We start from the raw sequence: 13,266 nt of genomic DNA, 5'->3' as shown, positions 1-13,266 counted from the left end.
CTCCCCTCGCCATGCACCCCTGCAGAGCACCCTCACCTCTCTGTCCACCTCCACGGAGAGCTTCGTGGAGACACAGTCCAGGAGCCACTCGAGAACACTGCCCACAGCAGAGTCCCACTCCCTCCCCAGCCCCCAGCCCCCAGCCCCCAGCCTCCCTCTGTCTCTGTGGTCTGCTGGTTCCCAACGTTCCAGGTCAATGGAGCTGCACGGCACGTGGCCTGTGTCTGGCTTCCTTCACATGGGGCTGTTTCCAAGGTCCAGCTGCTGTCCATTTGTTCACTGACATGGACATTTAGGTGCTGCTACCATGAACATTTCTGCACAAGGTTTTGAGTGGACCCATCTTCATTCTCCTGGGCATGCGTGTACCTGGGAGTGGGCCACGTACTATCTTCGTGTCGGGCTTTCTTCTTTCTTTTTTTTCACCTTGTTAGCACTGGGAATTGAACTCAGGTGCTTCACACTGAGCTACATCCTCAGTCCTTTAAATTTTTTTTTTTTTTTAATTTTGAGACAAGGTTTCATTAAGTTGCTGAGGCTGGCCTGGAACTTGCAATCCTCCTGCCTCAGCCTCTCAAGTCACTGGCTCACAGGCGTGGCCACCGCGCCCGGCTGTCCATGTCTGACTTTCTGAGCACCTCCCAGACAGTCCAATCAGCAGCACCTGCCCTCCCAGGGGTCAGCTTTAACTGGGATCTCCTCTTTTCTCATGTTCCCTGGGCGCCCAGGGCACACCCCCAGCCCACAGCAGGCCGGGCCCCCAGAGCGCAGCACAGCCCTGCTCCTCTGACCCAGGGGGCTCTACCAGTGAGCACATCCTCAGCCCTTGGTGTTTATCATTTTGAGACAGGGTCTCACTAAGTTGCTGAGGCTGACCTGGAACTTGCTATCCTTCCTACCTCAGCCTCCTGAGTCGCTGAGATCACAGGCGTGTGCCAAGGTGCCCAGACACAGTCTCGGTTTCTACGAGGTCCCCAGAGGGTCACCGAAGCACTAGAGGCCCATGGTGCCAGAGCCCAGCTGCAGGGGTGACTGCAGCCGAGGCGCAGAGCAGCCAGGCGCTAAGGCTGGGTCAGCAGTACTGCCCCTGGCTCGGCAGGTCAGGTCCATGAAGGGCCTACCTTTGTCCAGAACAGAAGGACCCAAGGCTAAAGGAAGCCCCTGGAGGACAAGGCAGGTGAAGGCTTCTGGACAGAAGCCCTTTCTTGCAGGTGACAACAAGAGCACAGGCCGCAGAACCAGCAGGAGCTGGAGGACGTCACCAAGCGGCAGGTCCCCAGCAAGACGGTGACCCGCAGCACGAGCCCCGCGCCTGCAGGTCCTGTGCCTGGAATGGAACCTCTCAACCCAGGAGAGCCCGGCCAGAGAGCGTGCGAGGCTCAAGTCAGCCTTCTCCACAGAGGACGGGCAGTCGGCCTTAGCCACCGTCACAGGAAGGCAGATCCAGACCTCTCGGCCTTCAGGGGCCACCACAGAAAGGATAAACAGAAGCCGACGAGCACTGATGCCCACACAGCAGCCTCGGGCACCGCTGACGGGAACGTGGGCGTGGCGGCCACGTGCACAACAGCAGGGAGGCCCCTCAGGTCGTCACACAGGCCACCCCAAGACCCAGGAACCCCACTCTGGGAATCCCCCCAGAAGGACCAAGGGTGGGGCCTGCAGAGGCGCCCACGCAGCACACTCACTGCCGTCCCCCATGACAAGCAGGAGGAGCGACCAGTGCCCACCGCTGGACAATGGATGACAGAATGAGGCACATGTAGCACTGGACCAGCCACAGGCCCAGCAGCCTTCACCTCCAGCTGGTCCTTCCCCCTCCAGTCCACCCGCGGTGGGCCTCCGAGCCTCAGCTGCACCCCCCGATGCCGGGCCCACTCGCCTTCTCCAGCAGCGCGGGGCCCCGCTCCTTCAGCAGGCAGTTGATCATGACCGTAGCTGCACGGGAGCAGTTCTTGTCGGGGTCTCCCAGACCCTCAAACATGGTCAGCAGGAGGCTGATGAGCTGGTCTGGCGGAAGGCGCTTGGCAATGATCTAGAAAGGGTGACGCGGAACCAAGAGGCCAGGCCCCTCCAGACACCACTCACTCAGGGAGGCCCCAGGGGATCGGCAAGTCCCTCCTCCTGCGCAATGGCCCCTGAGCCCCCGCAAGGACCTGGCTCCCCTGCAGCTCAGCAGCCGACGGGAGCCCCTTTCCTCCTCCTGTGGGCACTAGGTGGCCAGAGGTCAAGGCGAGGAGAGCAGGGGAGGGTCAAGAGGCAGCAAGAGCTGCCTGAGCCAAAACACTGGCTCCCACCTCCTGCCTGGCCCCTGCTGCGTCTCTGTTCCCCTCAGAAAGGGTGCAGGTGACCACGTCCTTCCTTTTTCCTTTGTCAGACTCAGACCCATGAGGGTCCTCCCAGGGAAAACAGGAATGCAGCAACATGGGGCTGCAGAGGGGCAACTCTCTTCATCCCCTGGAGCCCTGCTGGGCCTCTGAGTAGCCACCAGGAAAGCTAGGGTCAGGAAGGGACAGGATAGCTCAGGCTAGTCACAGGGCCCAGGGAGGACAGGAGATGGGGCGAAGGGGACACCCCCACAGAGCCACGTGCAGGCTGCTGGGGGATGAAGGACCTCGGCCCCTGCACAGGCCAGAAGCCAAAGGCAGCCCTCCGCTGTCCAGAGAGGCCATGTGCACCACACCGAGAGGCCATCGGGCTTCTGCTCGGGAGCCTACAGTGCAGGAGGCCTGGCTGTGAGGCTCCCTGCCCCAGGCCCAGCCTCACCACCCGGAACACCCCTCTGCACGGCCGACGGTGCCTCAGGAGGAAGGCGCTGGGGGCCCGGGAGGTGTGGGCCCGAGACTGGGCCAGACGACACATCGTCTGAAGGCAACAGGTCCCCACCCTCGCCCCCTGCTCTGCGCTGGAGCACAGCCTAGAGACGCCAGGCAGCCCCAGCCCTCCTCCTCAGGCATATGCCTCGCAGGTACCTGGGCTACGCTGTGGCAGGTGTGGAAGAGGGTGGCAGGGTCAGGGTGCACCAGGCCGTCCTTGAGGCCGAGCAGCCGCTCGGCCACATCATCGCGGTAGTCTCGGGAGAACCCTGAGGGCCAGAGGGGCCAGGCTGAGGTCCTCTGGGACGAGCAGCCTGAACTCCAGGCCAAGCAGGCGGGGAAGGACGTAGACGACAGAAAGGCATTGGACGGCCTGGCCCAGGACCGCCCGCTCCCGCTGCCCGCCCGCCTGGCCAACAGCCACCTCCCCTGCCTGCCGGGCTCACCCTCGTGGCCCAGCTGCAGGTAGAGCAGGGTGTAGACGCAGTCCACGGCCTGCCGGCGGGTGGCGGGACACAGGTCGGCACACCGCGGGGAGAAGAGGCCAACGAGGAGGCCCAGGTTGTGGAAGGGCACCAGAGCCTGGGGGGAGATGGTAGGCCAGAGCAGGCAGGTACAGTCCCCACCGCTGGCACCCAGCACAGGGGACCTGCTCGGCTCCACTGACCACCTGGGCCACCTAGCACCCCGAGCACAGCAGTTGCTGGGGAAGCAGTTATGGGCAGGCAGAAGGGTGGTCAGGGGTTCAGGGGGAGGCCCCTGCGTGGGCAGCAGAGGGGGAGGAGGCACAGGACTCTACTGACTCGGCCACGTCCTTGGGAAGTCCCTCCTCTGGAAGGCCAACGCCCTGGGACGGAGCAGGGCCCCGGCCGGCTCTCGTGGCTCGCTCCTCCTTGCTCGGCCCTTCTCCGCTTCCCAGGGCCTGGCCCCATCAGCTGCCCCTCCCCCGGGCTCTCCCAAGCCCCCGGATCCCGCTGCTTTTGCACCCCCAGAGTCGCTGCTGCTGAGAAGGCAGGGCTCTAGAAGGCAAGACCGGGCTGTGGGCCTGGGGCCGTGGGCAGGTCGTTGGCCGCATTCTCAACAGGGACGTGGCGAAGACAGGCAATGACAGAGCAAGCGGGAAGAGCCCGTCCGACTGGCGGCCCGGGCACAGACCCCAGGGTCACTCCTGGCCAGGACCGGTCCTGGCAAAAGGACGAGACACGAGCCGGGGCACCGAGGGGGAAGGCCAGGGAGCCTGCAGGGTGCTCCGTGGACGAGGGCCACATGCAGGGGCTCCCAAGCCAAGGGACCCACAAGAAGTGGGGCAGGTGAAGCTGTGGCAGAGTGGCCGTGCCCTTCCCTGCCCACAGGGGCCTGTACTCACGCTGACGTGCAGGTGCTGCCGGAAGTGCCGCAGCAGGCGGGTGCTCAAGCCCAAGGCCCGTGCCCGCTCGTGGCCCTTTGGGGACTTGATCCATGGGCTCAGGTGCTGAGGAAGAAGGGACTTCACCCAGGTGCCAGCTTGGGGACCGCCCAGAAGAGCAGAAGCCTGTGTCCCGAGGGCCAGCTCGGAACCCCTGCAGGGTCAGCCCTCCCCACCCCGGTGCTGTCTGCTCACAGACGCTGCCCACCCCAGGTGACCAAGAGTAAAGCAGGCCTGTTAGGCACACGTAGAGTCCACCTTGGCCCTAGAAGGGTGTCCTCCTCAACCAAGGGGTCCACCCCAGCCCACTACGACCATGAAGGGAGGAGACATGCTGCAGCAGGTCGAGGTCCTGCCATCTTGCTGGCCCCCCATGGCCAGGAGTTACGCCAGGACCCATGCTTCTCCATCCCAGCACCACGCAGTGGGGGAGAGGGACAGGCCGCGCCCCCTGCACGGCTGTCCAGACGGGAGTGCTGCCTGCCTGCTCAGACCACCCACTGCAGAGGGTATCACACTGAGGTACCCCTGTGGGGAGAGAGGGCCAGGAAAACAGGGAGGGGCCTGGCAGACTGCCCTTCCCCACCCCCACCGCACACCTCGACCATGATCTGTAGGCCCTGGGGAGTCAGGTTCCGCTGCAGGAGGCCCGCCAGCAAGTCCTCCAGGGCACGGACCGTGTCCTGATACAGGGACTGGAAGGAAAGCCAGGACACCGGGCCGCACAGGTGACCCACCACCTCCAGCGGCCTTCCCATTGCCCCAGTGGACACATGCCCAGGGCGAGAGACACACGGCAGTACCTGCTGGCTGCCGCCATCCTCCCGGTCCGGCTCGGGAACCAGGGCCAGGACACTGTGTAGGCAGCCATGGATCACGTTTGCCCGCGCCTGCTCCTCTAGTGCTGGCTCCAAGGAGCTGAACGGGGAGTTAAGGGCCCCAAGCAGTCACCCTTGCAGAGGGCCCTCTCCAGCCCAGCGACGCAGAAGTCTCTGGTCCTTCAAGGACGGCAGAGCTGCTGACAGGCGTGGGCTCAGTCCTGCTGGCCGCAGAAGTGGCCACCCCTGGAGCTGAGCAGCACTGGCGGCGGGTGTTCCTCCAGGACCCAGCCCTGGTGACCCAGCGCGGCCTGCCGATGCTCGGCCAGGAAGGATACACCAGGTGGGTGCAGGCGAGCATGGCCTTCTTCCGCAGGGGTGTTTTCAGGGAGTCCAGGGGCTCTGCCCTGATGAATTCCTGGCAAGGCAGCCGCAGGGCTTGGTCATCAGGAGGCGCCCGCCTTCCTCCCCCGCTTAGCCTACCCCTCAGGCCACGTGGAGGGCTGGGGCTGTCTGTCCCCACAGAACCCTGTGTTCCGTCCCCAGGCCACCTACCTGTGTCCCCCCCTCAGTCTTCCCCAGGCCTCGCCCACGCTGCCTGTCGGCAATGCCCCAGCCGGCCCACCTGCTCCCCTGGACCCTGCCTCAGAGCGTGCTCTGCCAGAGCTCACCATCATCTGTGCCACCAGCTCTGCTTTCCTTGAGAAGTAGAAGGAGCTGGCCTGCGCACTGCTGCAGATGGCCTGGCTGACCATGCACAGGCTCTGGACAAGGCATAGCTTCAGGGCTGGGTCCTGGAGGAACACCCGCCCCCGGTGCTGTTCAGTTCCAGGGGTGGCCACTTCTGCGGCCAACAGGCCTGAGCCCAGCAGCAGAGGCTAGCCCACACGTCGTCCTTTCCTTTGCAGCCACTGACATGGCCACTCTGGGCCTCAAGGGCCCTCCAGCCAGCCCTCCTTGTCAGAGAAGCCCCAGGCCCCTGAAGTTCAGTGTGGTCAGACGGGGGTGGGAGCAGAGCCTGGGTGAGGCCCCCTGCTGTGGGCCTCAGAGAGTGAGGAAAGCCGTCCTGGGGACAGAGGGCCAGCCCCCAGGCTAACGGGCTGGAAAAGGAGCCAGAACAGCCCCCGCTGGCCAGCCAGCCCCAGAAGGCTGTGTTCTCCAAGGGTGGTCGGCTGCCCCCACCCCACGTGGGTCTGGTCAGGTTAGTGCCAGAGACGCCAGAAATCAGGGTCAGTGAGACCAGGGGGCCTCCAGACCTCCTGCTCTGGTTCTGGCTCAGCCCGGCCCGCATGCTGCGGGGCCCAGAGTCACAGCCCTGAAAGCAGCAGGGAGCAGAGCCAAGGGACCCTGGTTGTCCCTGGGATGTGGGGGCTGTGCCTCAAAGCGGGTGGCCCACCTGTCCTCCTGGCATGTGGCCCTGGGCTGGCTGCTCAGAGGTGACAAAAGCCCAGCCCCTCCCGAAGGCAGGAGCTCAGCTACTCTGGCCCTGACAAGGGGGGCTGTTCCAAGGGGACAGAGCCTCCCTCGGGGTACCACTAGGTGCCCGTGAGCTCCGGCCTGGCTCTGCTCCTGCAGCCAGCCCAGCCCAGCCCGGCCCGGCCCAGCCCAAGGAGAGACGGGAAAGCACAGGCCACCCCCGAGTCCTGCACACTGTACCTTGGTTTCTACCTTTATTCCCAGAACCTGACAACAGAAAGTGAGACCAATTAAGACATAGACCGGTGTCAGTGCCAGCCCCCCAGGGAGCTGCGGCGCTCACCTTGGTGCTGAAGCACTGGAACATGTTGCGGAGGACCTCCGACTCCACCTTGGCCAGCACCAGCTCGTGAGGGGCCCGCGCGGCCACATGCCCGTAACAGAGGATCAGCGCGCTCTTCACCTTCTCCAGCTCCTGCTCGCCCCGATCCTGGCGGGCATAGAAGCAGGAGGTCAGCACGCGCCTCTCGCTTTCCCACGCAGAGTCTTCAATGCAGACTCTATTTCTAAATCCCTCGGTTCTCGCAGAGGAGGGGCCAGAGCCAGCCAGTGACACCAGAGGAATAACGGCAGGGGGACAGGCCAGCTGGCCAACATGGGCCTATTGGGAAGGTGGCAGAGAGGAAGGGTTGAGGTAGTGGCGCCCAGGGGAGGGACCAGCAGGCAGGAGAGTGGGGGAGCCCTGCTGCCGGAGGCAACAGAGTTTCAGGCCCTGCTCTGGCCCCAGCAGCTGCAGACCAGCCCTCTGTCCTGGAGGCAGTCACTGGACCAAAATGAGGGACAATGGCCAGGTTGCAGACCAGAGTGTGGACTGGGAGGAGTGGACTAGTCCTTCCTTAAATCTAGCCGTGGTTCTGAGCAGCTGCTGCGGGCCAGAAGGGGAAAAGGTTGGCGTGGCCTGCCGGGCAGCTCCAGGGCTTCCACACTACTCCCAGAGGCCCCTCAGCATCCCGACTGGCAGAGGGAGGAGCGCCTGTCAGCCCCGCGGCTGCAGGACAGGGGTGGGCTTCCTTCCAAGTCCAAGGATACTGTACCCCACAGCCTCAAACTTGTGAAAAGACAAAGCGCCCTCAGAGACAGGACCCCTGCCCTCCGCCCCAGACCTCCAAACATACGGTGGCGGCCACGCAGGGGAATCCTCCTGACGGTCCTCCACCCTTACCTTGAAGATGCTGAAGATGCCGCTGGATTTCCTGAGCACATCTGACCTTATGAAGTCCTCCAGCTGGGTCAGAGTGTCCTCAAGGTGGGCAGTGGCACAGATCCCAAAGCAGCAGGCCAGGCCCTGGGATAGACACTCAGCGGTGCTCATGCCTGGGCCAGGAGGCCCCAGCCCACCCCGCTGCTGGGTGTGGGAAGGGGCACACACACGCCGGGGTGCAGACGGGGCGCCACACACACACCTGCACCTCGGGACAGGGCTCTGTCCTGGGCGCCCACCTCGTGCTCCGCCTGCTGCTGGTAGCTGGCGGCTCCCAGCAGCTCCTGCAGGCTCTTCCTCACCACCTCCCTGCTCTCAGCCGCGGCCAGCACGGTCCCCAGGCACTTGTACAGGAAGTTCTGGAACAGAGCCACAGGGCTCAGCTGCAGCTGCTCCCTCACCCAGGGAGATGGTGCCGTCCTGCCCAGGGGACGTGGCAGGCCCGAGGACAGAGGGCAGAACCCAGAGTGTCTAGGCAGCGGGAGGTGGGCCTCAGGCTTTCCCTTCTCCCAGGGGGACGCGCCCCAACCGCGACCCAGCACCTTCTCCTGGGGCACCCTGTTGTAACTTGGCAGCCGCTTGCGCATCTCCAGGCTCAGCTGGCAGGTCCAGGTGTCGTCAGAGACGACGGCCAGGGTGTCCCGCAGGAACTGCCAACGAGGGAGCCATGAGGGGCTGGCTGGGGGGGCAGGCAGCGGCCCTGCGGCAGGCGCGGGTGGGAGGGAAGGCCCTCCCTGGGTCCTGGGCTGCTGGAGCGGAGGCCCACTGCCATCCTCAACCAAGACCCCCCATTCCTGTGCCCCTCACCCAGCCACACCACCAAGTGGACAGACAGTGTGGCCCCGGGAAGGCACAGCCCGGGGCCTGTCCCCCAAGCCCGCCCTGCCCAGGACAGAGAGGCCACTCTCACTCGGCTCCTCCTCTCACCGTCAGCAGCTTTTCCTCCCACTGCTGCAGGGACAGTGTCTCCTCAGTGTGCGCTGAAACCACCAGGCACCCCGTCAGCCCGGGCTGCCGAGCAGGCCTGCCTCCGCGGCTGCCCACACCTCCCCGGCTGCAGCCCTGGCGGCCACACCCTGTGCCCCGGCTGCAGTCTGTAAGGACCCTGCCTTGGACCACAGCCAGGAGGGTCCATTCAGACTCACAAACCCACACGCCCCTGGCCCAGGCGAGGCCGGCCTCACCCTCCCTTGGACCAAGCCCCTGGCCCAGGAGAGGCCGGCCTCACCCTCCAGGTGCTCCAGCAGCAGAGGAACGGCCGTCTCCCATGGCTGAGCCAGCAAAGGGTGGATGCTGTGGCGCATGACCCTCAGGAGGCGCAGCGAGGCGGCCCCACGCCCGTCCCCCAGGTAGGGGTGGGAAGACACAACCTGGGGGGCGCGGGGTAGGAGCGTCCTGAGCAGGGAGCTGACGTCCTCCTAACACCTGCCCCTGCAGAGGTGCTCAGCTGGACCACGCCAGGGCCACAGGGATCTGCACAGGTGCCGCTGCCCAACCCGGGAAGAAAGCCACAGGTGGGTGGCTCCCCACCAAGAAGGCAGCCCTGGCAGCCACGTGGACAGGGACCGAGATTCAGGGACACAGGAGGCAGGCGCTGGGGCCAAGCCAGCAGCGGGCTGGGGGTGGGGGGGTGCCCGTTGGTGTGCCGGGAGAGCGGCGCTTACCAGCAGTCTGGTGGTCACAGCGTAGGGAGACGGGAGGTTGGCTGGACAAGAGACACAGAGAGAGTCACTCAGAGGGACAGGCACAGGGCGGGGTCAAGTGAGGGTGGGCCTGGGGAGTGCGCACCGTGGGCCTCGAACTGAACCAGGAAGGCATCTGCCCCCGCCTCCTGCCTCTTGAGGGCCAGATGCACCAGGCTCCGGCAGAGCGGGGTCAGGGCCTCGGTGAAGTGCGTGGGGACGAGGAACTCCATCAGGTAGGGCCAGAGGACCTGGAGCAGAGGCCCCGGAGGGCCCCGGTCAGTGCCAGGGCAGCCAGCCCACCAACAGGGCCGCTCCCCGGGGCTGCCCAGGACTCTCTCTGAGCAGAGTTCAGGTGTGGACGTGCCAGTCACTTGTCCTGCTGCAGGTCAGGGGACTCTGAGCACTGCCCTAGGGAGGCAGCACTGAGCAAGGCCCGGCTCACCTGTCACCCAGGACTGGGGTGGGCAGGCTGAGGGGCGGGCCCAGGGAGAGCCAGGTGAGGGCAGCCCGGGCAGGGCCTGCTGAGGCTGGACACTCACGTCACTTATCCTGTCCACCGTGGTGCTGACCAGGTAGAGGGTACGGACACTGACGGCCCGCACGCTGTCAGCGGCTGCCAGGTCTTCGCCATCAGGGCCTGGCTTCTCAGGCTGGGTTGGGTGAAAGGCCAGAGTGTGCGTGAGCCAGGTCGAGGGCGCCGCCTCAGGCAGTCACACCAGGGCCACCTGGCTGGCCTCCTACACCTGGGGACGCCACAGTCAGGAAGAGGCGCTGGGCTGAAGTCTCCCCAGGCCACACCTCCCCAGGCGGCTCAGGCGGTTGGGTGCTGCGGTCCTCTGTCTTATGGAGAGGCTCCCACAAGACGACGACTCTGTGCTCCCAGGTGCTCTGAGCCGTCCACTCACTTTGAAACTCCAAACGCAAAACATGAACCACAGAGAAAGGGCAAATCGGCGCCAGACCCGGGAGACTCCTGCTACCCTCGACTTAGGAACCAAAGGCCACGTGGAGAAATAGTGATGTGAAGGCCCCCTAGCAATGCTTCCAAATCATGCTACAAAAACACAGAACTTTCTAGGAAACCCTGTGAGCAACTCTGAAAGTCTGACCATTAGGCCAGAAGGGACATTTCAACAAACTGGAGGAGCAGAAATCAAGCAGGCCAGACTCACTCTGATAGGTAGTCACACAAGTCACAGTAGCCGTGACAGCCACCTGGAGACTTTTAAAGATCACAAAGAAAACACGTGGGTTAAAAAGAAACTAAACCGTCAGAAACGAACACTACGAACACAGTATCAGGCCGAGTCCAGGGACCCGTCTCAGCTGAGACTCACCAAGGAAGGGCACCATCAGCAGCATGAACCCAGAACCAGAAAGAACCCCAGAAATACTGTGTGCAAGATCCTCGCGATGGACACAGAGGACCCAACTCAGGAAGGTGGCGATGTGGAGGGGAACTACTGGTTGGAAGAAGGACGGGGACATATCGAATGAAAAAGGCTAAAAGACCAACAGAGGGACGCACGGTCAGGCAGACGCAGAACAGCCATAAAACAGCAAGTAAAACTGGGACACAAGAACTGTTGAAAAGGATGAAGCGGAGACCTTCCCTAGAGAGACGAGGTGACAAGAGCCTGCGTGGAGAGGGCCAGGGCTGAGCAGGGTGCCAGGCGTCACAGAGCTAGTGCCCAGGCCCAACAGGCACACTCAGTGGTCATCCCTTCCCCTGCCACCCTCTCCACTCCGCCTCATCACCCAGACTGCCGCTCCGGGCCCACTGGACACTAAACCCTCCCTGTCCCCAGCCCTGCCTGTCCCCGTGGATGTGGCTCCTAGGGACCTCGCAGGAGTGGGCTCACAGCAGGTGCCCTTGTCAACAGATGCCCTCTAGGCCACCCATGGTGCAGGGGGCAAGGGCTTCCTCCCTTTTTAAGGTACTCCGCTGTACAGACAGACCTGTTGTGTCTGTCCGCTCACTTTCCATGGACACTGGGTTGCTTCCACCTGCGGCCGCTGTGAACAGTGCTGCCATGACCATAGGTGTATACGAGAATCTCTGAGAAGCTGCTCTCAATTCTCTTACGCATCCCAAACCGCCATGCTGTTTTACATGACGTCCACGGACACCCGCCTTCCCTCGGGGCCCGGAGTCCTGGTGCTGCAGCTGGGGGAGCCTGTCCCTCAGCCTCCGAGTCTAGGCCCCGCAGAGGCACTGCAGTGCCTGCTGGGCTAGGAGAGCACAGGAGGTGTGCCCGTGGGCCGCAGCCCTGACCGCGTCACAGCTGAGTTCTCCAAGTCCTTCCAGGGAATCAAGCTCACTCCAGAAACAGAGAAAACCCAAATAGTGCTGCGGCGATTAAAGAGGGTAACTTCACCAGGTGCAGGGACACCTGCCCGTGACCCCAACCACTCAGGAGGCCAAGGCAGGAGGGAGGGCAAGTCTGAAGCCAGCCTGGGCAACTTAGCAAGGCCCTAAGCAACCTATTGAGACCACATCTCAAGATAAATGTAAAAAGGGCTGGGAATGGAGCTCAGTGGTTAAGCACCCCAGGTTCAATCCCTGGGACCCCCCAAAAAGAAGGTGACTTCATAGTTAAAAACATCCTACAGCCAGGTGTGGTGGTCCACTCCTGTAATCCCAGCGGCTCAGGAGGTGAGGCAGAGGCAGGAGGATCATGAGTTCAAAGCCAGCCTCAGCAATTCGGTGTGGTACTAAATAAATCAGTGAGACCTGTCTCTAAATGCAATCCAGAACAGGGCTGGGAACGTGGCTCCTGGGGCAAGGGCCCCGAGTGGTTCCATCTGCTGGGCCCAGTCTTAACAGCAACTGGGAAGAAGGGAGGCTGCCAGCCTCTTCCAGGAGCCGGGGAGGAGGGAGCATGGCCAACTGGCCACAGAGGCCTGGGCCACGGGAGGCCTCACAGGGAAGGCCAGGGCTGCGTCCCTGTGGGGAGACCAGCACCGGACTGCAGGTCCTAACTGATGACGAGGCAGGAGGAAAAGAGACATCAGGAGGGAAAGGAAGTGGGGAAACCATCATTTCAAGAAGTCACGGTGTTCCATGTAGAAAACTGCCAAGAACTGACAAATATGCCAAGCCACAGGATAAAAAGTCAACACCTAAAACCAACCATCTGCCCATTTCTAACTCCATGCCATCCGAAATCCAACTCAGGAGGCCGAGGCAGAAGGATCCCAAGTCCCAGGCCAGCCTGGGCAACTCTGTAAGAACCTAGCTCAAAAACAGACCAACCAGGGCTGGGGATGTGGCTCAGGCGGTAGCGCGCTTGCCTGGCATGCTTGCGGCCCGGGTTCAGTCCTCAGCACCACATACCAACAAAGATGTTGTGTCCGCCGAGAACTAAAAAAATAAATATTAAAAAAATTCTCTCTCTCTCTCTCTGTCTCTCTCTTAAAAAAAAAAAACAAACAGACCAACCAACAAAAAACAGAAGAAGGAGAAAAGAAAAAAGAAGGGATAAAGAAGAAAAGGGAAGGACAAGGAGGAAGTAAAGGTGAAGAGGAAGAAGACACTGAAGTGAGGAATACGGTGAGCTCAGGCCCAGACCCACGGAGTCCAGGATACACAGACTCCGGGTCTCGCCATCTCTAAGATACTAATGAAAGAAAGGCAAGGATCCGAATGAGCATGGAGACGTGATGTCCACATGCTGGACGCTCTCTCCCAAATGTTCTACAGACAGTCCCACTCAAAATCCCACCGTCTGTTCCACAGAGACCAACAGGATGATTCTGAAGTCCACACAGCAAACAGAGTGAGGGTGACACCACAGCACGGCGGGGCGGGGCCAGAGCCAAGGGCCGCACGCTGGCTTTGCAGCCAGAAGGCAGCACAGGGCTC

The 13,266-nt window shown here is 62.8% G+C and overlaps 1 protein-coding gene across 6 annotated transcripts in view; it reads right to left on the bottom strand.

Annotated features, from left to right (window-relative positions):
- MROH1 (maestro heat like repeat family member 1) overlaps positions 1 to 13,266 on the bottom strand; it is a 69,216-nt gene that overhangs the window by 10,984 nt on the left and 44,966 nt on the right. For 2 of the 6 annotated variants that reach the window (XM_081266769.1, XM_081266770.1), the window contains 19 exons: positions 9,941 to 10,051; positions 9,505 to 9,649; positions 9,381 to 9,421; positions 8,945 to 9,086; positions 8,644 to 8,696; positions 8,259 to 8,366; positions 7,956 to 8,075; positions 7,678 to 7,800; positions 6,799 to 6,945; positions 6,696 to 6,722; positions 5,711 to 5,833; positions 5,378 to 5,457; positions 5,025 to 5,139; positions 4,821 to 4,916; positions 4,183 to 4,287; positions 3,620 to 3,835; positions 3,263 to 3,398; positions 2,973 to 3,085; positions 1,883 to 2,035 (listed from right to left, as the gene is read on the bottom strand). In XM_081266769.1, the coding sequence (XP_081122895.1) occupies positions 1,883 to 2,035; positions 2,973 to 3,085; positions 3,263 to 3,398; positions 3,620 to 3,835; positions 4,183 to 4,287; positions 4,821 to 4,916; positions 5,025 to 5,139; positions 5,378 to 5,457; positions 5,711 to 5,833; positions 6,696 to 6,722; positions 6,799 to 6,945; positions 7,678 to 7,800; positions 7,956 to 8,075; positions 8,259 to 8,366; positions 8,644 to 8,696; positions 8,945 to 9,086; positions 9,381 to 9,421; positions 9,505 to 9,649; positions 9,941 to 10,051 (2,154 nt within the window). The remainder of the gene's footprint in view (positions 1 to 1,882; positions 2,036 to 2,972; positions 3,086 to 3,262; positions 3,399 to 3,619; positions 3,836 to 4,182; positions 4,288 to 4,820; positions 4,917 to 5,024; positions 5,140 to 5,377; positions 5,458 to 5,710; positions 5,834 to 6,695; positions 6,723 to 6,798; positions 6,946 to 7,677; positions 7,801 to 7,955; positions 8,076 to 8,258; positions 8,367 to 8,643; positions 8,697 to 8,944; positions 9,087 to 9,380; positions 9,422 to 9,504; positions 9,650 to 9,940; positions 10,052 to 13,266) is intronic. The other 4 variants (XM_081266771.1, XM_081266773.1, XM_081266772.1 and 1 more) reach the window with 2 other exon arrangements.

This window comes from Spermophilus citellus (genome assembly GCF_964194105.1).
Source record: "Spermophilus citellus genome assembly, chromosome: 14".
Lineage (NCBI taxonomy): Eukaryota > Metazoa > Chordata > Mammalia > Rodentia > Sciuridae > Spermophilus > Spermophilus citellus.
The sequence above is the reverse complement of the archived record's forward strand: the minus strand, read 5'-3'. Positions and strand labels throughout refer to the sequence as shown.